This window comes from Symphalangus syndactylus, chromosome 4 (assembly GCF_028878055.3).
Source record: "Symphalangus syndactylus isolate Jambi chromosome 4, NHGRI_mSymSyn1-v2.1_pri, whole genome shotgun sequence".
Classification (NCBI taxonomy): Eukaryota; Metazoa; Chordata; class Mammalia; order Primates; family Hylobatidae; genus Symphalangus; species Symphalangus syndactylus.
In genome coordinates this window covers 35,890,352-35,905,607 of record NC_072426.2, presented here as the reverse complement: position 1 = coordinate 35,905,607, position 15,256 = coordinate 35,890,352, and the positions used below count along the sequence as shown (strand labels likewise).

The following is a 15,256-nucleotide window of genomic DNA, read 5'->3' as shown; positions in this document are numbered from 1 at the left end:
AGAACTTTACCTTCACATCTACATCTTTGTTTACTGCTGATTGGGACTGACATGTAACTTACAACCGAGAGAGGAAAAATGGTTGAGATAAAAATGAGTGATGGTCAATAAGTCAAGTTATACAGGGAACTGGGGATATACTACTGTTTAGAGTATGCACCTCAAAATCAGACAGATAATGGGGTAAAATCTGGGTTTTCCTGCTTGCTGTCAGACCTTGAGCAGGCTACTTAATGTTTCAGCCTCAATTTCTTACCTGTGAATACTTACCTCATAGGCGATTAGAGAATTATATAAAATAATATATGTTGATTGGTGATGAATAAAAAAGCAATGATCTTTTCTAGATCCAAAGATTTTTCTTTATTTTCTTCTTCCTAAAAATATTCTTGTATCAACTAGGCACATTTTATGTCTGCCCAAGTCAGACAAATTTACTTGAGTGACTAGCCAATAAATCGTTGGTTCCAGGCAAAAACGTCAAAAAAAATTTCTCACCTTTGTTTTGGAAGAACAGACCCATTATATATATTGTGCATTATAACATGAATTCAAGGAAAATCTTGCTGGCATAGTATCTACACTTGTATTTGAAAATAAGCAAAGAAAATAGTTGATTGATTTGACTTAGTATAAAATTTCAGCAACAAATGAGTCTTAGTAAATGGTCTAAATAGGAATATGATTAATAATGCTTTATTCTATTGATGTTACCAAATACAACTGAGTATAGAAATATGTTCATTCTTGTGGTGGAAAAAGCCCACACACTATTCTGTCATAGATGTGAGAAAAAAAATCAGAACATGGGCTGCTAAAACATGTAGGAAATTATCCTTGAAATAATATGGTAACAATGAAACAGGGTTCAATTTGGGGAACATTCCCTTTCTAGGTGAAGTATTCTGAGTAAAGCAAGGTATAATTTTTGTTTTTGAGTGTTAAGAAAAAATTTCCATTCGAAAATCTAGGCTGATGGGATTAAATGGAGATGAAGTAAACATTATGGCAACATCTACACCTCTATATAGAAAAATATTAATATGCATTAATCTATATATAGATAAACGTTTGTTCCATTGCTCTTATAGTTTTATATTTTGGAATTTACCCTATAGAACTAAAGGTACCCGTATGTGAAGACATGAGCAAAAATATTAATATCCATCTTGTTTGTGGAAAGTAAAGCTGAAAGCATACTGATTATCCATCAGAGGAATAGTTAAAAATTGTGAAATATTCATACTATAGGCTATTTTGCTGACATTAAAAATAATGAGCTAGATCTTAACTACTAAACTCAAGGAATGTCCATGATATATTATCAGGACACTAAAGTTATAGAGTTGTGTATATTATGGTTACATTTTTTAAAAATGTAAAAGAATTTCCCTTTGTATCAATTGAAAGCATTGTTTCTACAAGTTGAAATGAGGAGCAAAGGAGGAGGAGAAAGGGAAGGGGAGAAGGAAAAAAAAACCTTCCATATTGAAAATAAATAAAGAGGAATAGATTAGAATAGACTGAATGATTGACTAAACATGAATGATGGACTAAAATATATACATATATAAGGTGGAAAAGTTCTTTTCTTTGAAAATCAGATCCATGAACCTCCTTTGGACTACTCTGGGCTACTTTTGAGTATTGTTCTTTTAATTTAAATTTACACTTGGACCCAAACGAGTCCAATCTATAGAAACTGTGGAACAATAAATAGAGCTATAGAGGAAAATGTGAACTAAATATTTTGAAACATAGCAAACATATGACACTTATCCAGTGAATGTTTCTTTAGCTATCATTTGGAAAGGAAACATGGAACTGGAATTGCTGAGCTCAGCCGTCCAGGGACAAGCAACATTACATCAACACCACTAACTCACCAGTTGGAGAGGTTTAATTGGTTGGAATCCTATAGAATAGAGAGGGTGAGCCAACAACACGTCCCCTGTTAAGCTAAAAAAAATGTGTACTCCTGGAGTTCGCTTTTTTTCTCACCTAATATTTATCTGTTTCACCTGCATATTTAATTACATTTCTGTAAGATGAAAATGAATATCACTTGGCTTAAGCTTTTCTTGATTTTATTTTCTATTGTCTGGGCAACAATCCAATGGATCTGTGAATTACCATTTAGGTAAAGTCAAATAAAAGGCAACATTTCAGCTGCTTTCCAGCCAATAAAATATTCCTCAGGGACAGAAAAAAATTACTAAGATTGTAACAAGTTTGAAGCCTGTTCACTCGAAAGCAGGCATTATCTGAGAATAAGTAGAAAGCTAAGTTGAACTTACTGGCAAAAGTATACAATTTTAAGCACTGAGTTTTCCTCCCCAGATAAATCCAAGGAAAATATCATTTGTGAGTTAATAAATAATAACACCTATTTGGTCACCTTGCTTTGCTATCTCTCATTTCGTTTTACTTTAAGTTCAATCAGACAAGTATTTTTGAATTGCTTATTGAGCGAGCATGATATGATACTATGCTAAACACTGTGTGACCAGACAAAAAAAAAAAGAAAACAAACACCGTTGACATTTTAAAAGGTAGCATTTTGATACAGTGCTCAAATGTGCTGGAATCAGAATAATTATGAATATTTAGCATTTCCTATCTTCCAGAATCTTCCAAGTGTTCCACACAGATGGTCCCATTTGATCCTTTCAAAAACTGTAGTTTATTTTGTTTCTCTGTTTTCTCCCATTTTTAGATGAGAAAACTGAGGCACAGAGTTATTAAGTCATCTCTTTTGGGACCAGTTAGTTGTCAGTTGAGAAAGAAGAGTGAAGACTCCAGGCTCCCAATCTTACTCACTCCAGCTGTTCAGAGGAGAAAGGATGTGCTGCAGAATACTGGGTTGGGAACAGGGAACTTGACAGCATTTGAGCTGTCGCAGGAAGAATGGGTGAGAGCTGCATCCGGAAAGAAGTGTGCGAAGGCCAGGTAGGGAGGGAGCCTCCTGGGTGGGCAGGTGAATTAGGCAAACTTGAGTAGTTTTCTCTGGAGAAGGCACAGAGTCTTTTCACTCTTCTTTAAAAAACAGTGTATGGAACATCTACTGTATTGTGTCAGGCATTATTCAAGTACTGAGAATATGGAAGTGAATAAACAGGCAAAATTCTGCCCTCGCAAACCTCACATTTTAGTTAAGGGGCTCAGAAAATAAAGATATAAGTAATTAATAAACAGATGAATGAATAGGTAACAGAAAACAAGTGAACAAATGAGTGATCAGAACTCTGAAGGCCCCAGTGGTTTGGGTGACAGAGTGAGGGGGGTGTGCAGGGGAAGGTGCCACTGGATGGTCAGAGAGGCCCTGATTGAGGATGTGACCTTTGAGCTGAGGCCTTAGAGAAGAGAGGGAGCCAGCCAGGCATGGGGAGGATAAGAAAAACGGACAATCGTCATGAGCCTTGAAATATTTCTGACATACCCTCAAATGACCGATTAATATTGTTTTTCTACTCTTCCCTTTTTCTTATTATTCCAGTATCCCTAGACTCCATGTTAAAAACTCTTCCGAATTTCTTTAACTTTACAATACCTCATTTTAAACACTGTGTATTAGAAATTATCTGGATGGCTCACAGCTGAAAACAGAAAAGACAAGTTTAGGAAACAGAAAGGATTCTATCCTAAATTGATCTCAAATTCAAACCAATTTTGTAAAAAATTCACTGAAATCTGTTTAGATCATTCAATTGCATTTGAAAAGTTCAGCAGTGAAATTGAAAACCTAGACTTGACAGATGCATACTGTGTGAAATTTGATCTTGATTTATAAGTTTTAAGCAATGTGGGAGAACTTTGTATGATGTAATTCTGTAGTATGTGATAATATGTGCTTTCCTCCATCAAAAATGTTTATGAAAATGCCAGAAAGTAGGTTTGGAAATAAAACTCTTCCTCTCCCACCCCCCACCCCAATGTTTTTGGACCCCAGAAAGGATGAGATAGAGGGATTTGAAAGGAGACCCTTTGACTTCCATATGGCCAACTTGGGCACTGGAAATTCTCCCAGAAGATAAACAGTTTCTCTCCCTCTTCACACTTCATGTCCAACTTTCCTGAAATCTCTCTTTAGCTTTTTAGTGTACCTGAGGTTTTATACTACAGGTGTACCTCATTTTATTCTGTTTTTTTTTTAAAGGTTTTTTGTAGCCCTGATGGGAGCAAGTCTTGACGCTGTTTTTCCAACATGTATGTTCACTCTGTGTCTCTGTGTCAGCATTTTCTTTTTAGCAATAGAGCATTTTTAAATTTTTTTTTTTTTTGAGATGGAGTCTCCCTCTGTCACCAGGCTAGAGTGCAGTGGCACGATCTCGGCTCACTGCAACCTCCGCCTGCTGGGTTCAAGCGATTCCCCTGCCTTAGCCTCCTGAGTAGCTAGGGCTACAGGTGCGTGCCACCATGCCTGGTTAATTTTTTGTATTTTAGTAGAGACGGGGTTTCACCATGTTGGCCAGGATGGTCTCAATCTCCTGACCTCATGATCAGCCCACCTCGGCCTCACAAAGTGCTGGGATTACAGGCGTGAGCCACCGCGCCTGGCCCGGTATGTACATTTTTTAAGACATAATACTGTCGCACACTTAATAGACTACCGTATAGTGTAAATATAACTTTTATATGGACTGGGAAACCAAAAATTTTGTGTGATCTGCTTTATTGAGATATCTGAAACAAAGGTATGCTTGTATTTGTTATCTTCCTGTATGTTTGTGGGAATGTGTATTTTATATCCTGAGTCTTGAACTCACTGCAGAAGGGTGACTTAAATGTGCATCATTTTGGGAAGCACACACTGAATGTTATTAGCAAATGACTTTGTTTTTAGTAATCCAAGTGATGGTTTAAGAAGAAGAGTCTTCTTCAAAAATTAGTACCATGCTTTACTCCCAAGAAGAAGTCATATTTCTTTCTTTTGCCTCACAAAAGACTTCAGACCAATGTAATAATTATGTCTGCAAGTAGAATGGGAGCTCCAAGAAATGCAACCCCTGAATGATGGCTATGCTTTCTTTATGATCATGTTCAACTGAGGCATTTAGAACTGAAAATTAAGGTCACTGATATATTTTTTTCACTTCTTGTACTTGACTGGAAGAAAAACAAAGTACAAATTAGCATGGGCAGCTCCTATAAGTCAGTATAAATATATTCCTACTTTTAAATTTCATGCATTTCTTCTTATGGCAGTGACATTATGCATACAGCATCAGGACAAATCTGAATAGCTTAACTTTTTTTCCAACAGTGGAAAAATTCACATTTACATCAAAGTTTATTCTCCCCATGTGTATGTTCCCCACTACTCTGGAAGTTCCTATAACGTCTTGGTACTAGGACAAAGAGGCTTTTGGTATATAAAATGTTTTGTTAAAAATAACAGTTTCTTTCCTTTTTTTAAAAAAAATTTAATGTAGGCACTTTATGAAATGTACTTTTTTGGTAAGTCATATTGAAAATATATTAAGAATATAAGGCTTGTTAATGTAACATGCCAGGGTGAATGCCAACTTTGTTGCTTTTCTCTGAATATAAACCTATTACCTATAGTTATTTAAGGAGATGAGTTATATTTTATCTTTGTTTTGTCTGACTGACCTCAAAGAGGTAGATAATGTATAACTGACTTAATGTTATCCACTTATTAGAATAAAAATCAGTCATCCTTAAGCACATAAAGAAGTTCTCTAACATCAGTGCTGCTGTAGCCCTGAATGAGGGGTTGGGGTTGTTCCTGTAGTGTTCCTTTGCTTTCTTAGTTCCCAGATTGAGCTTCCTGTCCCATACACATTTTAATCTACCTGAAATAGCCTCAAAATAAATTGGCTAGTGCCATTCTCAGACAGTCTCTTAATATTAGTGATGACGATGGTGATGAAGGTGATGATGGTGATGATGATAATGGAGGTGGCACCACTTATCAATTATTGAGTACTGACAGTGCTACAGCCTGCTTTCTTTCCCTTATCTCATGTAATCCTTACAATGACCCTGTAAATTAGTTGCCATCTTAATTACCATTTTAGGGTGAGTACGCTAATGCACACCAACACCAAATCATTTATCCAAGGTCACAACTGATAATAATAGATAATGAAAACAATTCCTAGCATCTGGTGAGCACTCACATTTATTGAGCCAGGCATTGGCATTGCACACGTCAGGTCAGCTCATTCAATCCTCACAATAGCCCTGGTAGTGTCTTTATGCCTCTGCTTGCAGATGGGGAAGCTACAGCTTAGAGGTCTGGAGAAGGATTCTTCTTTCCAGGATGGAAAGCTTGGTAATCCTGTGTTGAGTCCTCCCCTTACTCCATCAACCTATTTGTTATTTTTTGTATTCAGTAACTACATTAGTACATAATTTTTAGGGTCAAGGATTTTCTGTAGTAGAGAAAGGGTCAAAGTTTTGTTGTTGTTTTTTTTTTTTTAATTATGTAGATAAGTGACCAGCTAAAGGAAGACTGCAATGATTTTGCTTAGAACACAGTGTAGGAAAGTCCACACTACATGCAAGAGTGTCTGGCTCAGATATACCCTTGCATAAGCAAACATTCTTGTAAAACCAAAACAGGACGTAAAAGGGAGAAAAGGGGAAAAATTCTAGACTGTTTTAACTTTTGTCCTAAAGAACCAATCTCCTCTACAGAACAGAAATAAGTACTATCATCTTTATTTAGAATGAAATAAACTAAAGCCTTACACAAATAACAATTATAATGCATTTTATTTGCTCAGAGAGCATTAAAGTTTCTGTAGTCGGCAGCAATATAAGTTCATTTGTTCATTAAATAAGTATTTATTGTACCAGATGCTGTCATGGTGGTTTTATAAAAAATAGAAAATATATATAGTTATATGAGAACAGTATAAAATGACATTTAGAGAACCAAATAATTTTTCACAAATTAAGTCCAAGAGTGTGGAAAGCCTGCAGAATCAAGATACAATCAGTAAGGTGGGCTTGTTGACAAGGAACATTTCAGAGGTAAATTATTTCTGAGGTACTAGTGGTTATGAGTGCAGAAAAGAAAGATGTGCTTTTCAGGTTGAAAGAATATCATGATGGTGACAGCTAGGATTTCAGTTGGAACAATTCATTTAGGAGGATGCCATGATTTTCGTTTCTTCTGAATTATTTTATGAGAAAGATAGTATGTAGATCCTCAAATGGATTCATATTTTGTCGCTATAACTAGTTTAGTAATAGTGAAACATATTGCTGGAGTTTGTGAATGACTTCAGTTGTAATAAAGCTTGTGCTTGCTTTAGGCCTACTCTTGGAAAATTCTAGATTGAGTGAGGTATATGGGGTACTAATTTTGCTATCAGTTTATATCATTATTTGGGAATATGACTTTTTTTAAATTGCAATAACTAACAATGAAAATTATAATTAAGAGTCACATTCAGTAGTGTCTTCTCTTTACAAAATCTGAATATAGACAATCTTCAAGGGCTTTGGAAATACAAAGAAAGATTTCGTTGCAGTAGATTTTCTCAACCCATTTGAAGTTCCTCTTTGTCTCTCCTGTGATTATTTGTCTGGTCTATCCTTAAGGTCACTGAATAAACAAACCTATCCACTGATCTTGGCACTTTTTTTTTTTTTTGAGACAGAGTCTCCCTCAGTTGCCCAGGCTGTAGAGCAGTGGCCCAAACTCCGCTCACTGCTAGCTCTGCCTCCCAGGTTCACACCATTCTCCTGCCTCAGCCTCTGGAGTAGCTGGGACTACAGGCGCACGCCACCACGCCTGGCTAATTTTTTTTTTTTTTTTGTATTTTTAGTAGAGATGGGGTTTCACCGTGTTAGTCAGGATGGTCTCAATCTCCTAACCTTGTGATCCACCCGCCTCGGCCTCTCAAAGGGCTGGGATTACAGGCGTGACACACTGCGCTGGGCCTGATCTTGACACCTTTTAAAGCATTCTCATTTATATTCAATTTTCCATTTTGGGGGGAATTCTTATTAGCTCTTGGCCATTAAGTTGTGGCTTTCTTGCCAGGGGACAGGCACATGCAAAGGGCTTTGGGAAGAGAGGTGGTGATGAGGGACATGCTAGTTAAGAAGATTAATGGGTGGTGGCTGGGATCACACTGGTGACTTCCCAGGTATTCAGAAGCTTTGTGTTCCACAAAAACAATGGGTTCACTTTGAGGAGTTGAAGAGAGGTAGAGGAAATACTGAGGTTGTTATATTGGTCATCATATTCCCCTTACACACTAACAGAAAGCCTTTGCCAAGCAGCCTTGATGGAATTCGTACATGTTAAGGCCCACTTAGACAAATGAGTCTACATGTAAGAAGGACAGACAAACTTTGCATTGTTAGACAGGTTTAGGGACTTACAAAAGAATATCATGACCTAGTTTTTTGATTTCCATGTAAATAAACTTTTATAAAGTGCTCCAGAAATTTTACTGAGGACATGCAAAATCTCCCTTAACATGAGATTTTGAAACTTGGGTCTAGTATTCTTACAACTTCACTCTGTTTTTGTAGAGGAGAAAATATTGAGAAATGAAATACAAATAAAATCTGGATTCAATTGAAGTACATTTTGAATATTATTTTTGCTTCACTTAAATATTATCCATTTTCAGATATATACATATGATCAGAAGACAGACAGAGAAAGACAAGGTAGTGATATGTCTAATTTTTCTTCTACAGGCTTACTTATACTGTTGTTTGTTTATAAAAACGAATGGGTGTTATTTTTTTCAATAAGAAAACATTAATAATTGTCATTTTTAGAAAGAGAAAAATGGAATCCTAATTCTAGACTAATGGTGAGTCAAAGTAAATAAAATCTACTGTAGGGCTAAATTGCGAAATGTCATGACATATCATTTTGTAGAAAACATTATAATTTGTTGAAATGACAACTTCGTATGGTAAATAATATTTTACTTTTGGATGAAATGAACTGACAAAAGCAATGAGTAAAGCTTTTAAAAAGCTTGGAGCAGTGTCTAATATGTAGCAGGACCTATATATATACATATTTCATAAACAAATAAAACAAAACAAATGAATTTTTAAATAAACAAGTAAATATATAAAGAGAAAAAATCCTTTGAGATGATGCTCCTGCTTGTGTACTTGGGAGAGAATTGGTAGGTAGGCTAAGAGCTATGGAATTAAAACAAAAAAACACAACTTCACGGAAAAGAAAGATTTTAAGAGGGCTTTATATGAAAATATAGTTGAGCAAAGTAATTTGGCATTAAAGAATTCATGTTGGACAACTTTGGTATTCTGACAGGTAATTGGGATTCTAATAAATCTGAGTTTATAAGGGCAGATAGCTCACTGGTAATAGGGTATTGTCCATTTGTAAAAATTTTTCACTTGGACATGTCTTAGTCATTGAATCATATATTTATCAGCTTTTTTATCAGTCCAATATATTGTATGTTTATAAAGTTATCCAGAAACCTGATATAAATGATTTGTGAGTTGGCCAGAACTTTCCATGGTATTAGTCATCATACAAGGTACTCCACATCTCCTTACTCCTAATGCCATCAAGACAAAGACTAAAATAAAACCTGGTTTGTTAATTTTTAAACTTCACACTCTTCTTTGTTCTAAAAATGAATTGCACTGACAACACATGATCAAGAATACTGCAAATCCTCAAAATAGTAGTTAATGGCAATGATATCACGCTAAAATATTAAATCTTTCATAGGAGCGGAACATATAAAATTAGTTTTCTTCTGTAAAACTTCCAGTAAAAATCAATTTGTGATGATATTTCAAGAAGAAATTTTTATTCAAACCAGCAACAGAGTGTCAAGATAGTAGAAACTATAAATCAACCAGAGCCTTATCGAATCACTAAATGTTTGTAGTGAGCTCATCATATGCCAGGTACTTTGGAAGGAGCAGAGAGTATACGGTCAGCCCTTCATATATGCAGGCTCCACATCTACAGATTCAACCAACTGCAGATCAAAAATATTGGGGAAAAAAACCACAATAAAATACAACAATGTGACACTAAAACATAATACAAATGAAAAACAATACCGTACAGCAATTATCTACATAACATTTACAGCTATATCAGATATTATAAGTAATGTAGAGATGATTTAAAGCATAAGGAGGATGTGCATAGGTTACATGTAAATACTACACTATCTTATATAAAGAAGTTAGGCATTTGTAGTGTTTGCTACCTGTAGGGTTTCTAGAACCAATCCCCCCCAGATACTAGGGGATGACTGCAATTTTGAGCAGACAGGCACAGTTCTGGTGCTTGCATTATTTAGAATTGCTTGGAGTCAACACTTAAATAATATCAAATACACACATATACATATGCACATATGTAATTATAAATGTTGAAAATCTATGGCATGAAAGTGACCAGAGAGGGCTAATTTAGACTTGAGGAACAAGGAAAGTTTTCTGAAGTCCCACATAACTGATATGAAATAATCGGTTTAAAAGTAGGAGAGAGGGGGTATTTCTAAAGAGAAAAATACGTATGTGAGGGCTTCAGTTGGGATAGCACTTTGCTCTTTTTTTTTTGAGAACTGGAAGAACACTGTTATATGAACACAGTTGGAAGAATGGCAAGCAAGAGCGCCCAAGAGGTGGGCAGGGCCCTGAGTGGGCAGCATCTTGTAGGTAGTGATGGGCAAATGCTCCATGCAAACCACGGCAGTGTGACAGTAATTGCCTCAACATTGATTGTGAAGTTAAGCATAACGATGTTTGTATTCAACAGTACAAGAAGGGCCCTTGATTCAAGGAGTTTTATATAGGTTTAGTTTTTGTTGTTGTTTTTTTTTTTTGCATTTTTTGAGACAGAGTCTCACTAAATTGCCCAGGTTGGGTGCAGTGGTGTGATCTTAGCTCACTGAAACCTCCACCTCCCAGGTTCAAGCAATTCTCCTGCCTCGGTCTACGGAGTACCTGGGATTACAAGTGCAAGCCACCATGCCCGACTAATTTTTGCATTTTTAGTAGAGATGGGGGTTCACCATGTTGGCCAGGCTGGTCTCAAACTCCTGACCTCAAGTGATCCGCCCACCTTGGCCTCCTAAAGTGCTGGGATTACAGGCATGAGCCACTGTGCACGGCCTTATACAGGTTTAGTTTTGAGAATCACGGTTTAAAAATATAAGTCATTATGAATTACATAAAAAACAGTCTCCTAATTGGGTGTCCTCTGAGTCCTTCATAAGCATAAATAACAAATATGTAGCTGTGAGTACATTTTCAGAGCTGAGTCTAGGGAAAGCAGCAAGTACATTTATTGAGCACATAGGATATCAATCTCATTGCATACATTGTCTTATTTAATCTTCGTAACTACACTATGAGATGGGTATCATTTTCCCCTTTTTACAGATGAGGACATTCAGTTTCAGGGAAGGTTGTGAAATTCCAAAGATCAGTGCATGGAAAAGGCAGGATTCAAATTTGGGTCTTCTAAGTTTCTGAAATTTATATAGGGTCTTACTAACATATAATAATTCAAGGGTCATAGCTAGAAGAGGTTACTTGATACCAGACCTCTTGAAATGAAAGCTCCTTGTAGATATCAATAGTCTCTATTCACTTTATTTGCTCAGTCCTTCCTTCTTTCATAAATTCAGGCATTCAAATATTTAAGCATTTGCTTAATAGGCATTAATTTGAGACTTAGTAAGACACTGTGATTCCACTGGGGAGAAAAGAAAATGAAGGAGTGGGAAGAGGAAAGAGATATAAGGAATATATAAGACCCAGGACCTTTCTTCATGGAACTTACATTAGGAAAGGGAAGTCTTACATACACATAACTATAAAACAGTACAGCATGTGTTGGGCTACAAGAGAAATACAGGTTAAGATTAATTCCTGCTGTGCCTTTAAAATACAAGTAGAACGTTTGTTGGATAGACGTGCAAGAGAAGGACATTCCAAAATAAGCTTTCATAATTTTGGGAGATATTTGCTGTAAAACCATTGCAGAACCTCTCTCCTTAGATTAATCAAACTAAAAGAGCAGAGAGCACTTTGTTCTTACCAGAGACACGTGGTTAGTGAAACAAGGCTGAGGATTGAGTGGAATGTAATTAATTTTTGGGCCCTCAATATGATTCCTTTTTCCTTACCCCTTTCTTCATTAGGTCAAATAATCTAATGAAGAGGATTGAAGTGAGAGGAACTTTCCAAAGCTTTTTGTTTGTTTTATTTAAAATACACAGTCGGTTGTAACTACTGAGTTGCTCAGCTTGATAGGATGTGGTAAGGGAAGAGGAAGGAAAAGTGGAGATAAGATCGGATAATGAAGTCTTCGAATATCAGATTATGGAGTTTAGATTTTCTGTTATGCAACACAAAACATCTTGAATCTTGAAGTTTGTTTGTTTATATAACCAGTTTCCCAATTAGAGGAAATACGTTGAAACAGGATAGTACTTTTTTCCAATTATAGAAATAAGTCTTATGCATAGAAGATGTTAAGGGTATTGTTTGTTTTATTTTTAACCTCTTTCAAGAGCTATTATATGTTCAGGCTATGGTTTCCCTAGATTATTATTGTTACATTATTGTTAGGGAGGGGTTAGTCTCAAAATTAATCCCAAGAGACTCAATGAAGTTGCAATCCAGCCAATATTTCATGTCTCCAAACCAAAATATGCATATTCCTACTGTCCCTCTGACCTAGAATTCACTTTCTTTCCCAATTTCACAAGGGAAATATTATCTCCTGATGTTTCCTTTGATATGTGAGGTCAAAAAGTTAATTGTTCTTTTTTTTTTTAAGAGCATGCTAAACATGGGCTTTTGATATCTCTCTACAGCTTCACCATCCTCCAAGTCAGATTTTAATAATATCATGACCCATAATCTTTTGTTTCAAAATTGGTTTTTGCAGGAAATCAAAGGTGGGGGAGTATCTATATTAAATATTGATTTTTTAAGAGACCTCTCTTTCTCTTGCCCTTTCTCCCTTCCTCTCTCTAGGAATTGAAAAAATATATTAGTGAAAGGGTTAATAGCCTTTAAAAAAAATCATTCTAAATTTTCTCTTTTCATTTCACTTTTCTCTCCTGAATTATAATAACACAGTTTGGGTAACATTTCATCTCGAATAATTCTATTTGTTGAGCAATTAACATGTCTATTTTCTAGGTCATTTCAAACTATTGCTGTGTATTAAAAGCATTTTAATAAAATTATAGTGACATAATTTTGACTTTGAGATGTTCTGCAATGCAAGAGTCCTCTAAAATAAAGTTTAATTTGTTTTATTGTTTGTTTGTTTTTTCTTGAGATGGAGTCTTGCTCTGTTGCCCAGGCTGGAGTGCAGTAGATGATCTCAGCTCACTGCAACCTCTGCCTCCTGGGTTCAAGCAATTCTCCTGCCTCAGCCACCTGAATAGGTGGGATTACAGGCCCAGACCACCCTGCCTGGTTAATTTTTTTGTATTTTTAGTATGATGGGGTTTCACCATGTTGGTCAGGCTGGTCTCGGACTCCTAACCTCAAGTGATCCACCCGCCTTGGCCTCCCAAAGTGCTGGGATTACAGGCCTGAGCCACCGTGCCCAGACCAATTTGAAGAAATAAATGTGGAAAGTATGTTATTTTTCTTATTTCAGCATTTTAAGGACACATTTCTGTTGTACCATGTCCGATAATAATACTAGTAATATCTACCTATTATTGAATGCTCACCACTGCCAGGCACTGCTTTACGGGAAGTAAAATTAAAAACCCTGTGAGATAAATGTAACTGCTGAATTGTCTCCCCTTCCAGATTCTAGACTGAAGTCCTAACCCCAAATGTGACAATATTTGGAGATTAATTTGCTCATTAAGGTTAAATAAGGTCTTAAAGGTAGGGTCCTAATCCAATAAAACTGGAGGCTTTATAAGAAGTGGAAGAGACGGATATCTGAGGACACATGGAGAAGGCACTGTCCAGGTGTCAGGAAGGGAGCCCTCACCAGAATCCCACTCTTCTGGCCCCTTAGTCTCAGACCCCCAGCCTCCAGAGCTATGAGAAAATTAGTGTCTGTAGTTTAAGTCACATAGTCTATGGCATTTTGTACAGCAGCCTGAGTTGGCTGATACAGTGACATTTTTGTGGATTAGGAAACAAACTGAGAGGTCAGTGGCAAAACTGGCATTTGAACATGAGTGCGTTGGATCACAGAAGTCCATTCTTCGGATTCCTCTCTGAATTTTGAATGACAAAACAGTGAATATAGGTAACTTAAAAAAAAATACCAAAGGCTTACACTGTTGGTTGTTGGTGTTTTTATTTTATAGGTTTAGCAAACCACGCACAAAGCCAATGGGTTACTCTCATTCCCAGTCCTTATCATCTGATTTTTGTGTTCTAGCACCATATTATTGTTTGAGCTCTCAGAGTTCCAGGTTAATGTTGAAAAATGTAGCCATATCTTGAAATTGTAATGTCTAATAAATCCAAGATTTATTCCTGCTGTATTTGCTTTTTGTAAAACATATTAAATACAAAATATCCGGTGTTGTGCCTGAAACTAATTGGCAGTGTCCCATTAAACCATATCAGAATTAATGTCTATTAATTGGATTAGAAATTCAGTGAGAATGACAGCTGCTAGTGCCTTTTACAGTTACTTTGTTTCTTTATAATCCATATGGCAGAAATCACATAATGCTTTTTACTTCATTGAAATAAACACTTTGAGGGTATACAAAAAGGTTTGACTGAATGTGGCCAGAGTATGTGCATTTTTTTTCATTCTTTCTCTTAAATTTTTTTTGAAAAATTAGCTAAAATTAGCTAAACTATTTTTTCTTCTCTCTTTTCACAGGTTTTCACCAGCCATATTTTTATATCTGATTAGCATCGTTCCATCGTTATGGCTTCTTGAATTGCATCATGAGACCCAGGTACTTCTTTTTGGAAAGTAGGAATTGATATATTCAGCAATAAGCTACTTTCACAGTATGATCCAGTTTATTTTCAGAATGCACTTTTCTAAGGAACTGGAGTTATCAAGAATTGAATAAATAAGAGGCTATCAGCAAAAGGAAGTGAATCCATGATTTGCCAAAAAAAAACTCCAATAAAAATATTACATTTATGTAAGATTTAGGATTATATAGTGAATTATCCATTTTGTGTTAGAGATCTTATTACTAAGACTTCCCCTGTCCCCCACCCTACAGGATGGTAGAGTTTACATGGGGGTGTGGAAATTTGATTTTAACGCTTTTAGCTTCAGTGAGTTTCTATG

General features: G+C 36.0%; 1 protein-coding gene across 3 annotated transcripts in view; it reads left to right on the top strand.

Moving 5' to 3' along the window:
• The window catches only part of TMEM26 (transmembrane protein 26), a 269,449-nt gene that overhangs the window by 224,548 nt on the left and 29,645 nt on the right, over window positions 1-15,256 (top strand). For all 3 annotated transcript variants that reach the window (XR_010120479.1, XM_055274415.1, XM_063637900.1), the window contains one exon: window positions 14,831-14,909. Coding sequence is in view for 2 of the 3 variants with exons in the window: in XM_055274415.1 (XP_055130390.1) it covers window positions 14,831-14,909 (79 nt within the window). In the remaining variant the exon portion in view is untranslated. The remainder of the gene's footprint in view (window positions 1-14,830; window positions 14,910-15,256) is intronic.